General features: G+C 47.0%; 1 protein-coding gene across 3 annotated transcripts in view; it reads right to left on the bottom strand.

Moving 5' to 3' along the window:
• The window catches only part of CCDC27 (coiled-coil domain containing 27), a 617,891-nt gene that overhangs the window by 62,635 nt on the left and 540,527 nt on the right, over positions 1-14,729 (bottom strand). For all 3 annotated transcript variants that reach the window (XM_069610244.1, XM_069610243.1, XM_069610245.1), the window contains one exon: positions 538-642. In XM_069610244.1, the coding sequence (XP_069466345.1) occupies positions 538-642 (105 nt within the window). The remainder of the gene's footprint in view (positions 1-537; positions 643-14,729) is intronic.

Raw genomic sequence — 14,729 nt, 5'->3', positions numbered from 1 at the left:
CCAGTCGATTTATAAGCTCTATGCATGTCCTTCACTGAAGTCCTGTTAAAAACAAGCATTGGTAAAGCCAACAGTTTTGGCTTGTGTGCACGTATTAGGCTGTAGCCAAACACTTCTATTAGATGCCCAGGTACCCACACCATTTTGCACCTGCTAGCATCAATGGCCGGTTAATACCGCTATGTCTGGTATGGGAAATGTAGGCATGGAAAAATGGCTTTCCCATGCCTACACAAAAGCCCAAACAGTTGACATTGGCAAGGCTTGTTTTCTGTGCTACCTGCATCTATGAGACTCAGTGCAAGGCACCCACAGGGAGCATAGGCTTTGGAGCTAGGGCACAACACTACACCTGCAGTGCTCCGACTGAAGTCTATTGCTTGTTGGCTAAACCTCGCAATGCCCCTCCGTGAATAGGGGAGACTGGCGAGGTCAAATTCGTGGGAGTGCCCTTGCATGTCGGCGCCTGCAGATGAATCGCAAAAACACATCTTCCTCAGAGACCGGAAAGAAAGGCCGAGTGAGAAACCACCTTACCTGCATAGCCTCCAGTATTTCGGTGTCAGAAAGTTCAACCTGTGGTGGTTTTGCTCCCGCTGTGCTGTAGGTAGCTTGTAGTATTTTACCGCGGAACCTTTCAAACTTGTGGAGAAAACAGAGAACAGAAGTTTAGATAACTGACAAAACAAGTTCCTTCACCAGTAAATCCTGGTAGGTGTTCCCGTAGGTGCTGACACCGGACCGGGGCTATATTGCACAAGCTTTGTTAAGTGCACGTGCAATTTTGCTCGATATTAGCGCTACAGCAAAAACTGTCCCAGTGCGAACACATTCTTTAAATGTATGTTTGCCCCAGGTTCGCCAGGTGCAAAAAAACCATTGAAAGAATAGGCTTTTGGAAACAGGGCAGTTTTTGCCAAGCAAATCTCTGCTAGCGCCAGAGCAACATTTCTGTAATCCGGCCATTTTAAGACAATTTTTCGTGGTATTAGTACTAGGGCAATAATTGACCTAGTGCAAAAAAAAAACCCACATATATATATATATATATATATATATATATATATATATATATATATATATATATATATACACATATATACATATAAATGCTATCCGTGCATGTTTTCAGCAGATAAAAGTTTACCCTGGGCACTTTGAAACACAATTTACTTGATGTATACACGTCTTACAAATGCACAATAATTAAAATAGATAAAACTGTTCGGTATTAGTAGAAGGGCAAACTGAGCTCTGATGCAAAAACGTAGTAAAAGAATGTTTTTTGCATTATGGTACTTCTTTTTGCATTATTGCTAAAGTCATGTAAATTGAACTTTCATCAATACTAACGTTTTTGCAGTCTGGTCCCTGCTGGTGAAACGCCATCAAAGCATAAACAGGGTGTCATAATAATAATAATAACATATTTCTTATATAGCGCTTTACACCCATAGGTCTCAGAGCGCTGAAATAACAGAAGACATTATTATCCCAGAGAGTGGTACTCATTTTTTCAACCTCAGAAGGATGAAAGCCTGAGTTGACCATGCAGGGATTCGTACCTGCCACAGCAGGCTGCACACAGACATCTAGGGGAAGCGCTTAGCTCGCTGTACTATCTGACCAGCTATTATGAAACATATTGTGAATCATATTGTGAACCATGTTTCGGGGGAAACAGCCGATGTAAAGGTGCAATTCTTTTTTTGTATTAACATATTTATTTGATTTTTAACCATAAAAACATAACATTTACATCGAAACTCAAACATATATACAGATAAATTAAAGTCAATTTCTTCACAGTTTGGTCATAGTTCATTGGCAAATTGTCAAAATAGATCATACAGCAACATTGAATTTAAACTAACTAATCACAACTCTAAAAACCTTTCCCAAATGAGTTGATACACATTTCTTTTCTTTTCTCTGTATAGAATAAGTCTCAAGATCCTCGACATGTTCTGCAAGTCCAACATCCAATCTGACACTGCTGGCGTTTGATCACTTTTCCATTTCTGTAGTATAATTATCTTTGCAGAATTCGAAGGTTGAAAAACCAACAGGACTGCGGGAAAGAGAGATCTTCGATCAGATCCTCTTCTCCCAGAATAATACTTGTGTAGTCATAATCTAAATCCAGCATCAGTACCTTGTTCATTGTTAATGTAATCTCTTTCCAGTAGTTTCTTAAGCTGTTGCATTCCCAGATCATGTGCTCAAAAGTACCCATACTATGTTTAGATCTCCAACAGGCCTCCGATTGCAACACGCCTCCTGCATACAGTTTTTGCAGAGTCCAGAATACTCTGTTCAAGATTTTGATTTGTCTAGCTCTTTCACCTAGATTCAATGATGTCAATGCCAGGTTCTTACATAAATTCATCCACCTGCTGTCACCCATCTCTGATCCTATCACTTCTGACCATTTGTCCAGTAACCCTTTATTAGGTTCTTTGTATTGAGACAAATGTTTGTATACCTTTGAGGCTATGTGACCATTCAATCTATAGTCTTGCAACCACTCAGGCCAGTCTTTACCTTTCTGGAATCCTATCCCCCACTTCCTTCTTCAATTCCCTGTATTACCCTAGAGTACATTCTTTAAGATCCTTTTCCCTAGTTAATCTTTTAAAACAAATCAATTTTTCATCCTCAAATAGGTCTCCCAACCATTGGATTCCACTCAATAGCCAATTTGGCCATTATAGCCTTTTCCCTCCCAGTTTAATGTCTGGATTTAACCACAGAGAAGAACTACTAGAACTAGAGACTTCCTTTTTCGTTTTTATCATTAGTTCTTTCCAGCATTCCTGTACAAATTTAGTTGGTGCATATGATCTGCATCCTGCTGCGTCTTCTGATGTCAGAATAGCACTGGGTGCTAACAGAGTGCATCTACAAGTCTCAGATTGTGTCCAATATCTGATGAGGTTTCTAAGAAAGGAAGCAGATGTCGTGCTCCAAACACCAGATGGTAATTTTCAAAATCTGGCACTCCCAGACGACCGTTTCTGATGATAATTGAAGTTTCCAGAGTTTCAAGCGTGGTTACTTTCCATCTCACAGAAAAGATTCTATCAAGCTTTCTATTCTCTTTATAGCTTTCTTTTTAACCAACAGGGGATCGTGCTTAGAATGTAATTGACACGAGGAGTTGGCATCATCATTATTGCATTCATTCTCCACCAAAGGCTCATTCTCAATTTGTTCCATCTTCTTAAGTCTTTTTCCAGGTTATTCGTAATGTATGACAGATTCACATCCATCATTTTATCTACTTCTTTGGTTAGCCAAATACCCAGGTAGCGCATTTTATCGGGGCACCATTTGAAATTATAGGCACTCAGCCGGTGACTTGTACAAGTTATCAATTTAATTACTGACAGAACAGATGTATCTAAGTTTTGTAGTACAAGGAGCATATCATCAGCGTAGAGCCATATCATTTGACTGGCTTCTCCAAATTGTATTCCTTGAATTAGTGTATCTTTTCTTATCTTTGCTGCAAGTGGGGAGGGGGCATCCTTGCCTTGTTCCCCTTTCCAGTTCAGATCCTCGTGACATAAGACCATTTGTTTTCATACTAGCTGTTGGACTTGAATATAGAAGTTGTATCCAACTAATTATATTTTCTCCCAATCCAAAACCTTCTAATGCAGCTATGAGGTATTCCCATTCAATTCGATCGAACGCCTTCTCTGCGTCCAGTGATAAAACCACCACCTCCTTCGGCAGTTTCTTGCTTTCATGTAAGGTTAGCAATAACCTCTGCATTTTCTCTGAGGCATGCCTCCCTTTAACAAAGCCTGCTTGACTCTGATCGATAATGTTTGGCATTAGGTACTCCATTCTCAATGCTAAGGCTTTTGCAAAAATCTTATTGTGAGTGTTTATCAAGCTTATAGGTCTATAGCTGCTTGTGTTCACTGATGGTTTCCCTTGCTTCAAGAATAGGGAAATAGTGGCATGCCTTGTGGTAGAAGGAACCAAACCTTTACTTAATGAAGTACGTAGCATGGCCAGCATTAGGGTAAAAACTTCACCCAGAAACATTTTGTATAGCTGGGCTGGGAGTCCATCCGGCCCTGGATATTTCCCTGAATTTGGAAGACTAGCTGCTCGTTTAAGCTCTTCTACATTCAAATCCTTCTCTAGACACACTCTGTCCTAAGTGTTTAGACTTTTTAAATTACGCTCTTTAATATATTGTTTCATTTGATCTTGGCTCATATGAACCTCTGAGGAATATAACTTGAAATAGTATTACTTGAACACATCATTGATCTCTGTTGGCACAAATGTTAAGTTACCTGTCCTGTTATCAATAGCGCTGTGATGCTGGAAATGCATCGGAGGGACAGGGCCTCCGTATCCTTGTCCTTTACTGCTTTTTATCGTGGGTTCTGTCGTGTTTTCCGCACAAGAGTTCATGTGGGACTCCTGGCGGTGCAACTCTCTCTCTTTTGGTTTGGTGAACAGACCTCTGGATACCCTTATGGCACCCATGGGTAGGGGTACAACCCTGTGCCCCTAGTGTATGTTTTTGGGCACCTGTGTGTGACCCACAGAGCAGGGTACAGGCTGGTGGCAGCTCTGTGCTGAAATGATTGGTGCCCTGAGCGTCCTCCATTTTGGGATGCCCAGACCCTGTCATTGGAATCGGTAGATTCCTGATGGAGACAAAATGGCCCCCATGGCCTCTTGCTTTCCATCACCTGTTACCTCGATCTTCCCGAAGTCCCGGGAAGCCCTGCCTCTGTCCCTTCCCCCTGACTGGCTGTTGGGTGGAAGTTCCGTATATGGTAGTGTGGGCAAGTGCCGACCAGACTGGCTGGAGCCTTCTCAATGACAGTATGTTGTGGGTACGCCTGTGGGTGGGACCTGGGTGAATGGAGTGTGTGACGAATATGCATTCTATGTTGTGGCTGTCTAGTAGCTGGTGTTTGACACAATGGTTGAGACAGCCCTGCCCGAAACCGGTATGAATGCAGCTTGTAGTGTTGAATGACTCGGTCCTTGTCCCAATTCACATAACTTGTTGTGAGTGTCTGGAGAGAAGTGAATGGCCTGAATACCTCGTGTGCCTGATTGGCTGCCTGCCTGCATTAATGCCCGCAGTCGTGATTGAATGCTTGAGTGTGACCCAGCGGAATGAATGGGAGATCAACAGTATATCTGGGGACCTCTCACTGCTATGAATCGTGTTCAGAAGCTGAAGTCCACTACGATGAGTAACTGGAGTAACTGAAGCTTAACCTTGAGCCCTGCTGGACATGAAGAATTGCTGTTGCTCTCCTTCACAATCTGAAAGCTGCTGCGTCTCCAAGGACTGACCCAGAGAGGACCTGGTAAGGCGCCCTCTTCCCAAGCTTCGAGGAACCATCGTGCACAGCTGATCTTTGCCTAAGCTCCCTGGTAGACAGACCTTCGACAGGCTGCTGACCCGATACGGAGATTGCTGTGGAACTCCAAGGAGAAGCGCCTGGACTGTTGTCTGCCACTGTCGACGACCACCGTCGCCGACTGGAGCCGCCATGATCCCGTTGCCTAAGAACTTCATTGAGCCAAGGACGCTCTCGTCCGCATCATCGCTGCTGTATCCGGCTGGAGAAGGCATGAACGTTGATGTGCCGAGGAGTATCCACCGGTGGGTTTCCCGCCACCCAAAGACCACAGAGACGCTGACAACTCGACGCCCTTGCTGGGCCACAGTTCTTCAACACTTTGCGGTCCAGAACTATCGACACTGAGGTGCCCTGCTTCCCCGTCAATGAGCACTGCTAGGAACGACACGGCCACTTCACCGTCGTAGCTCGACCTGTTCTCCGTCGGACGTTCAATGACCCATGACTCCTGCCTGAAAGGGAGGACACACAAGAAGGGTTGTCGATTTCCCCGACGAGGAACGCTACAACGCCAGGTACTTTGGGGTTGCAGAACTATTGGAAAGTCTACTGTGAACAATATATGGACTGGGCTTGTATTTTTCTTCTACAGGTTGACCAGGTGGGGGGATCTCCACACAGAACTGTGTTTGACGGTAGTTACCAGTATTCTGCCTATTGCTCAACCATCTTGCTTTCCTTCCTCTCTCTACTGCTGGTTTCCTCTTTATTTTGATTTGTGTGTCATTCTGACCGTATGCACTTTTAATGAGATCTAATAACGTTAGTGGTACCACTTTAGAATTGTACATATTTACCATTGTTGATTTTCGGAGTACAAAGTGAGTTAGCGTGATCGTGTATATGACCTTGAATATTAATCATATAAAGACTGTGTTGTAACCGATACAGTGTGTGGACATTCCTTTGTGGGTGCTTGGGGACTACACTGTACTTATGAACCAGCTTGCATCACCTCCCGAGAAGCTAGGCCTTGATTGCTCGTCCATTGCTACCATAATAGATAATCTTGGCAGGGGTCTCTGTGCCTCCCTCTACCATATAGAGAGTAGAAGTGCAGACCCCCCTCTGGTCTTTACAGCTGGTGGCAGCAGTGGGATGCTTATGGTTTTAAGACTCAGTGTATAACCGTGCCACTTACGAAGGATATCGGCACTTTGTTAAAATAAGGTTCAGTCGTGTACAAGATAACTACATTACAAGCAATGGAATCTATTGCGAATGGTAAATTGACTCGGATGAGCTTAGAGGCTCTCCAGAGTGCTTGTGAATCCAGGGAATTAGACTTTGTGGATAAGTCTGGGGCTGAGCTGATAGCTGCCCTGGTGGACTACCAGATCGATTGTGAAACTCTTGAAGGTGGGGAATGCAACCAATGAGGACTCTACCCCGGGGATTGTCGCCGAATCCGATTCTGGGAATGCCACCATTCCTGCTGCTTCTGTTCCAAACCCCAGCAGTTCTTTAGAGCTTGAGTTATTAAGGATGAAGTTGGCCTATGAATATCGCAAGTTGGAAATAGATGCTGAGCTTAAGAAAGAGGAGTTGGCACAGCAAGTGGAGCTCAAGAATAGGGATCTTGAACTCAAAAATAGGGATCTTGAACTCAAAGACAAGGACACTGAATGTCAGCGAATCTAGCTAGAGAAAGCTCAAGTGGAGACTTCAGCTAAACCAGTTGAGAGTGTCAGGTCCCCAGCAACCAAGTTTATGAAAGATTTGGTTGGTGTGTATGCAGAGGGTTCTGATATCCTCCAATGGATTGAAGCGTTTGAAATGGCTTGTGCAATTTACGATGTTGATAAGAGAGATTAGGCTAAGTGTTTGTTAAGCAGAGTGCCTCAAACTGGATATGACTGTATTCTAAAACTGAGTGTGGAAGAAAGGGGTCAGTATCAGTGCATGCAGTCTCTTTTAATTGCCCGGTTTGGCAAGACGCCTACCCAATATCTTAAACGGTTCAGGGATTTTAAGAAACAAGAGAATGTGTCTTGGATTGACCGTGTGAGCACTGCGCACATGAACATGATGGGGTGGATTGATGGTTACAAAGTGAAAACGTTTGTTGAATTGTCTCACCTCTTGTTTTTTGAGCATTTTTCAGAAGCCTGTTCACCAGAGCTGCGTCAGTATGTTGCTGACCAGAACATTTTGGACCCCTTTAAGCAGGCTAGGTTGGCTGACAAGTGGGTCTCCCACCGGGTGTCCCCTAAGGACTCCAGTGGGAAGGACAAGGACAAAGAAAAGGGGGCCTATCAGAAAGCTGAGGAGTCCCAAAAGCAATCACAGTCGGGTAAACCCAAACCTTTTTCTCTGAAGACCCAAAAACCTATTGGGGATATGTCTGTTGTGGGTGGGAGTAAGAGTAGTGGCCCACCTGCTGCAAAGCAGGGTCCCAGTGGCTCCAGTACCGTACTCCGCACTCCTGGCACTTGTAGGGATTGTGGGGCCCTGGACCACCGAAGGGGTGACGCCAAGTGTAAGAGTAAAGCACTTGGAGTCCCGGCTGCTAGCATGACCTACCCCTACTCCATACCTGAGGTGGAGGCCACTGTCCTCCTCTCCTCTACTGGAATCACCTTCGGTGCTCCCGTAGAGGTTTCCTTAGTGTCCCTTGGGACCTGGGACCAGTACGCAGAAGTATGGCGACTATTCCACAAAACACTCGTAGGTTTTTGAGAAGTGTCCTCTTGAATGGCCAGCCTTCTACTGGTTTGAGAGACACTGGGGCAAGCATGACAGTGGTGGACAGGACCCTGCTCAAGCCAGAGGACTATGTAAGTGCTCCTCTGAGAACCACCAGGTTAGCTGGTGGGCCTCCCAAATTATCGCCTGTAGCCTTAGTCAACATTACGATTGGAGACAAGACAGCAAAGCTTCCGGTCCTGGTTCAGGACAACGTAGCCGCAAAAATTTTGTTGGGAAACGATTTGGTCGAGTTGGGATGATCTCGGATGGTCTAACCATGGCTGCTGTGGCGGTCACCCGATCGCAGGTCACACAGGGTCCGGCTGCGAGCCTGGTATCCTTGCCGATGGGGAAACCCAAGGCACGAAAGAAACGGAGGAGTAAGAAGGCCGCCTCTGTGGAGGGAGCCCCCGCTCTTCCTGCTTTCCGACAGCACCCTTTGGGATCCATGCTCCGGACGGGCTGGGTCCAGTGGTGAATCCCGTCTCAACTCATGTGGGAGATGAGCCAGAAGACTTTCCTGTGGGAGAGGCTCTTAACCCGGAGGATCATCCCGACCTTCAATGTTTGTTAGCTGAAGGGGGACCCTCCCGGGCAGACTTCTGTAAGGGACAGAGAGAGTGCCACTCTCTCGAGGGTCTGAGGACACAGGCCCTGTCCCAGGCACAAGGAAAAGTGCCTAGGATGTTTTGGATTTATTGGGAAGGTGAGCTCCTTGTTAGTGAGCCCACTAAGCCTGAACCTGGTTCCCTCAATAGGTTGGAGGTACCCCAGGTTTTCAGGCCCTTACTGCTGCAGGTGGCGCATGAGGTGCCCTTGGCTGGTCATCTTGGTACCAAGAAGACGAAGCAGAGGCTCTCGCCCCATTTCTACTGGCCACGGATGGGAGTAGAAGTGGGGTCCCACTGCAGGACCTGCCCAACTTGTCAGTTGTCTGGTAAGACTGGAGGCAGAGTCATTGCCCCATTGCAACCATTGCCAGTGTTTGGCACACCGTTTGAGAGTGTGGGCATCGACATCGTCGGTCCCCTTGACCCTCCCACGTCAGGTGGACATCGGTTCATCCTGGTCTTGGTAGATCATGCCACCAGGTACCCTGAGGCTATACCCCTTCGGACGGTTACGGCCAAGGTGGTTGCCAGGGCTCTCCTGGGCATTTTCACCTGTGCTGGATTCCCTAAAGAGGTTGTCTCCGATAGAGGATCCAATTTCATGTCGAGTTACATGAAAACCATGTGGAAAGAGTGCGGAGTAACTTATAAATTCTCCACGTCCTACCACCCCAGACCAACGGATAGGTTGAGAGATTTAACAAAACTCTCAAAGGCATGTTGGGTGCTTTGGAAGAGCCCCTCAGGAAGAAGTGGGATCTTCTCCTGCCATTCCTGCTGTTTGCCTACAGAGAGGTACCTCAAGAGGGTGTTGGTTTCAGCCCCTTTGAGTTACTCTTTGGACATCCCGTGAGGGGGCCCCTTGCCTTGATCCAAGAAGGTAGGGAGGCCACCCCTCCAGGTTCCACCAAGCAAGTGGGGGACTATGTGTTAGGCCTCAGATGGAGGATGACACAGATGATGGGTCAGGCAACAGCAAATCTTAAGGCCAGCCAGGAATTGAATAAGTACTGGCATGACCTTAAAGCATCGCAAGTGGATTGGACTCCGGGACAGGAGGTCCTCGTGATGGAGCCTACCAAGCCTCGGGCTTTGGCAGATAAATGGACTGGACCCTTCAGGATAATCTCCAAGATGGGCGAGGTCAATTATCTGGTTGACATGGGAGCCTCGGGGGTAGCCCCTCAGGTATTCCATATCAACAGGCTCAAGCCTTTCCACAGGCGAGCCGAAGTCTCATGTCTCTTGCTAGCTTCAGGGCAATAAGAGGATGAGAGTGAGCCCCTTCCTGATTTGCTGCATAGCAACCCTCAGGATGGCTCTGTGGAGGGAGTGCATCTCTCTCCCGATCTGACAGCAGAGCAGCAGAGGGCCTGCAGGGCTTTGCTCTGGCAGTACGCCTCTCTTTTTTCCCTGACACCAGGCCTTAGACCATGGTGTAGGCATGAGATTGAACTGGTGACAGTGGGCCTGTCAAAAGCAGGTGTTACCGTATGTCAGATACCGTCAAGAACCACATCCAGGCTGAGGTTGCCAAGAAGGTTGGATCTGGGTGTTATTGAACCCTCAACCAGTCCCTGGTCCAGTCCCGTAGTCCTTGTCCCCAAGGCAAGTTCCCAGGCAGGTACCAAGGATTGGAGGTTCTGTGTGGACTACCGAGGAGTCAATGCCGTCACCAAAACTGACGCACACCCATTGCCCCGGGCTGATGAGCTCGTGGACACGATAGGTGCTGCCAAATTTGTGAGCACCTTCGACCTTACCTCAGGCTATTGGCAGATAGCTCTGACGGACCATGCCAAGGAAAAGATGGCGTTCTCAACACCAGAGGGCCTCTACCAGTTTAGAGTCATGCCTTTCGGGTTGAAGAACGTCCCTGCCACTTTCCAGAGATTAGTCAACCATGTGCTCAGTGGGCTGGAAGCCTTTTGTGTGGCTTACCTAGACAGCATTGCCGTCTACAGTTCCACTTGGGAAGAGAATTTGACGTATCTGGATAAAGTGTTGCAGGCGTTAAAGAGGGCTAACCTCACTATCAAGGCCACCAAGTGCCAGATAGCTCATGGGAAAGTCACGTATCTTGGTCATGAGGCAGGAGGGGGTCAAATCCAACCTCTCCCCAGTAAAGTACAGGACGTACATGACTGGGAGACTCCCACTACTGAAACCTAGGTGAGAGCCTTTTTGGGCCTCACTGGGTATTATTGCAATTTCATGTCAGACTATGGAACCATAGCTGCACCCCTGACAGCTCTGACTTTGCCCAAACAACCGAGGAAGGTTAATTGGACGGAGACTGTCAGAGGTCCTTTGATGGCTTGAAAGGAAGTCTGTGTAGGGCACCCGTGTTGTGTGCGCCTGATTACAGCAAGCCCTTTATCGTTCAAACTGACGCCTGCAACACCGGAATTGGAGCTGTCTTGTCCCAGTTAGATGACGAAGGAAGAGAACATCCAATCATATTCATCAGTAGACAACTTAAGGGTAGGGAATTTAGGTGGGCTACTGTTGAAAAGGAGTGTTTTAGTATAGTTTGGAGCCTTAAGTGTTTTAGGCCCTGCCTTACCGGGTCTACCTTCAAGGTCCAAACCGATCATAAGCCCCTTAAGTGGCTTATGCAGATGAAGGGTGAAAACCCGAAACTGCTCAGGTGGTCAATTAGTCTGCAAGGGCTAGACTTTACCATTGAGCACAGACCAGGGAAGAGTCACGATCATGCAGATGGCCTTTCCAGAAGGTATGCTAACCGTCTGGATGAGGGTGTCTATCTCGTGGGAGATTAGGCACCCTAACCTCAGTCAGGGGGGGGGGCGGAAGTGATGCTGGAAATGTATCGGAGGCACAGGGCCTCCGTATCCTTGTCCTTTACTGCTTTTTATCGTGTGCTCTGTCGTGTTTTCTGTGCAGGAGTTCACGTGGGACTCCTGGCGGTGCAGCTCTCTCTCTTTTGGTTTGGCGAACAGACCCGTGGGATACCCTTATGGCACCCATGGGTAGGGGTACAACACTGTGCCCCTAGTGTATGTTTTTGGGCACCTGTGTGTGACCCACAGAGCAGGGTACGGGCTGGTGGCAGCTCCGTGCTGAAATGATTGGCGCCCTGAGCGTCCTCCATTTTGGGATGCCTAGGCCCTGTCATTGGAATCGGTTTTCCTGATGGAGACAAAATGGCCCCCATGGCCTCTTGCCTCCCATCACCTGTTACCTCGATCTTCCCTAGGTCCCGGAAAGCCCTCCCTTTCCCCTGACTGGCTGTTGGGTGGAAGTTCTGTATATGGTAGTGTGGGGAAGTGCCAACCAGACTGGCTGGAGCCTTCTCAACAACCGTATGTTGTGGGTACGCCTGTGGGTGGGACCTGGGTGAATGGAGTGTGTGACGAATATGCATTCTAAGTTGTGGCTGTCTAGTAGCTGGTGTTTGACACAATGGTTGAGACAGCCCTGCCTGAAACCGGTATGAATGCAGCTTGGAGTGTTGAATGGCTCGGTACTTGTCCCAATACACATAACTTTTTGTGAGTGTCTGGAGAGAAGTGAATGGCCTGAATACCTCGTGTGCCTGATTGGCTGCCTGCCTGCATGAATGCCCGTAGTCGTGATTGGATGCTTGAGTGTGACCCAGCGGAATGAATGGGAGATCAACAGTATATCTGGGGACCTCTGACTGCTAGGAATCGTGTTCAGAAGCTGAAGTCCACTACGACGAGTAACTGGAGTAACTGAGGCTTAACCTCGAGCCCTGCTGGACGAGAAGAATTGCTGTTGCTCTCCTTCACAATCTGAAAGCTGCTGTGTCTCCAAGGACTAACCCAGAGAGGACCTGGTAAGGTGCCCTCTTTCCGAGCTACGTGGGACCATCGTGCACAGCTGATCTTTGCCTAAGCTCCCTGGTAGACAGACCTTCGACAGGCTGCCGACCCGGTACGGGGATTGCTGTGGATCTCCAAGGAGAAGCGCCCGGACTGTTGTCCGCCACTGTCGACGACCACCGTCGCCGACTGCAGCCGCCATGCTCCCGTTGCCTAAGAACTTCATTGATCCAAGGATGCTCTCGTCTGCATCGTCGTTGCTGTATCCGGCTGGAGAAGGCCTGACCGTCGACGCGCCGAGGAGTATCCACTGGTGGGTTTCCCGCCACCCAAAAACCACAGAGACGCCGATGACTCGACGCCCTTGCTGGGCCACAGTTCTTCAACTTTTTGCGGTCCAGAACTATCGACACTGAGGTGCCCCGCACGCCGCTTCCTTGAAGGACGTTTATGCTTCCCCGTCAATGAGCACCGCTAGGAACGATGCGCCCACTTCACCGCCGTAGCTCGACCTGTTCTCTGTCGGACGTTCGACGACCTGTGACTCCTGCCTGAAAGGGAGGACACTCAAGAAGGGTTGTCGATTTCCCCAACGAGGAATTCTACAACGCCAGGTACTTTGGGGTTGCAGAACTATTGGAAAGTCTAGTGTGAACAATATATGGACTGGGCTTGTATCTTTCTTCTACAGGTTGCCCAGGTGGGGGGATCTCCACACAGAACTGTGTTTAACAGTAGTAACCAGTATCCTGCCTATTGCTTAACCATCTTGCTTTCCTTCCTCTCTCTACTGCTGGTTTCCTCTATATTTTGATCTGTGTGTCATTCTGACCATATGCACTTTTAATGAGATCTAATAACGTTAGTGGTACCACTTTAGAATTGTAAATATTTACCATTGTTGATTTTCGGAGTACAAAGTGAGTTATCGTGATCGTGTATATGACCTTGAGTATTAATTATATAAACACTGTGTTGTAACCGATACAGTGTGTGGACATTCCTTTGTGGGTGCTTGGGGACTACACTGTACTTAAGAACCAGCTCGCATCACCTCCCGAGAAGCTAGGCTTTGATTACTCGTCCATTGCTACCGTAATAGAGAATCTTGGCTGGGGTCTCTGTGCCTCCCCTCTACCATAAAGAGAGCGGAAGTGCAGACCCCCCTCCGGTCTTTACAAGCGCTTATTGTTTTTTCACTGTCAATTACATGTAAACGATGAGCCAATAGCCGGTCACATTTTTCACCTCCCTCACAATATTTACATCTTGTTTTAAATAGGAGTTTTTCTGCCTTCCCTGTAAGTATTTCTTCTAGGTCTTTTTTTTCCTTCTGAGAACATTGTAAGAGTCCAGTGAGGAAACTATCATATTTTGCTTTTCTAGTTTAACAATTTCTTCACCCAGGTTCTTTATCTCCATTTCCCTTTCTTTTTGCTTGAGAGACCAATCATTCTACATGAGGGGTAAAGGTGCAATTCTTAAATAACACACCAATGGCATGATGTAACGTGGCACAGGCCCTTGGAGTTTGTTTGTTATTAATAATTTCCCAAAATATACAATACAATGGACACAATCAGAGACAACAGTTCAAATACAGAGAAGAAATGAGTGTTATTTAAGAATGAAAGCTTGCACTTTAAAGGAAGTCTGCCTACCAACGTTTTACGTTATGGCTGTTTTCACTAATCAAATGCTCAATAATCACAATTAGGGAAGAGGGAAACTGCAGGGGAAATAGAGAGAGAGAGAGAGGAAGAATGAAAGAGAGAGAAAGAGAGAGAGAGAGAAAGAGAGAGAGAGAGAGAAAGAGAAAGAGAGAGAGAGAGAGAGAGAGAGAGAGAGAGAGACTTTGGGCTGGGGAGATAGCATAAAGCGGACATCACTTTTAGGAACATTTATTGTAGGCACTGAACTGGAAAGAGAAAACGTGGAAAACAGAGAATATTTGGAGTTAAGGGTAAATATATTTGATAGAGGAAAAAGAGCAAAACCAAAATGTTATGTGACCTCTGGACCAAATCCTGATGACAAAGTGGTGGCAATCTGGATTATTAAGCATACAGTGGGGGGAACTGGCCTTTACTGACTCCTTGGGTTTGGATGAAAAGGGGCTGGAGTTATGCCAGTAACAAGAAAAGGTGTTAATTAGATGTTTTTTAAAAAACTTAAGCTTCTTGAGTAGTGGGGCCCCGCCTCACTAGGTC

This window comes from Ambystoma mexicanum, chromosome 8 (genome assembly GCF_040938575.1).
Source record: "Ambystoma mexicanum isolate Mex_15411 chromosome 8, UKY_AmexF1_1, whole genome shotgun sequence".
Lineage (NCBI taxonomy): Eukaryota > Metazoa > Chordata > Amphibia > Caudata > Ambystomatidae > Ambystoma > Ambystoma mexicanum.
The sequence above is the reverse complement of the archived record's forward strand: the minus strand, read 5'-3'. Positions and strand labels throughout refer to the sequence as shown.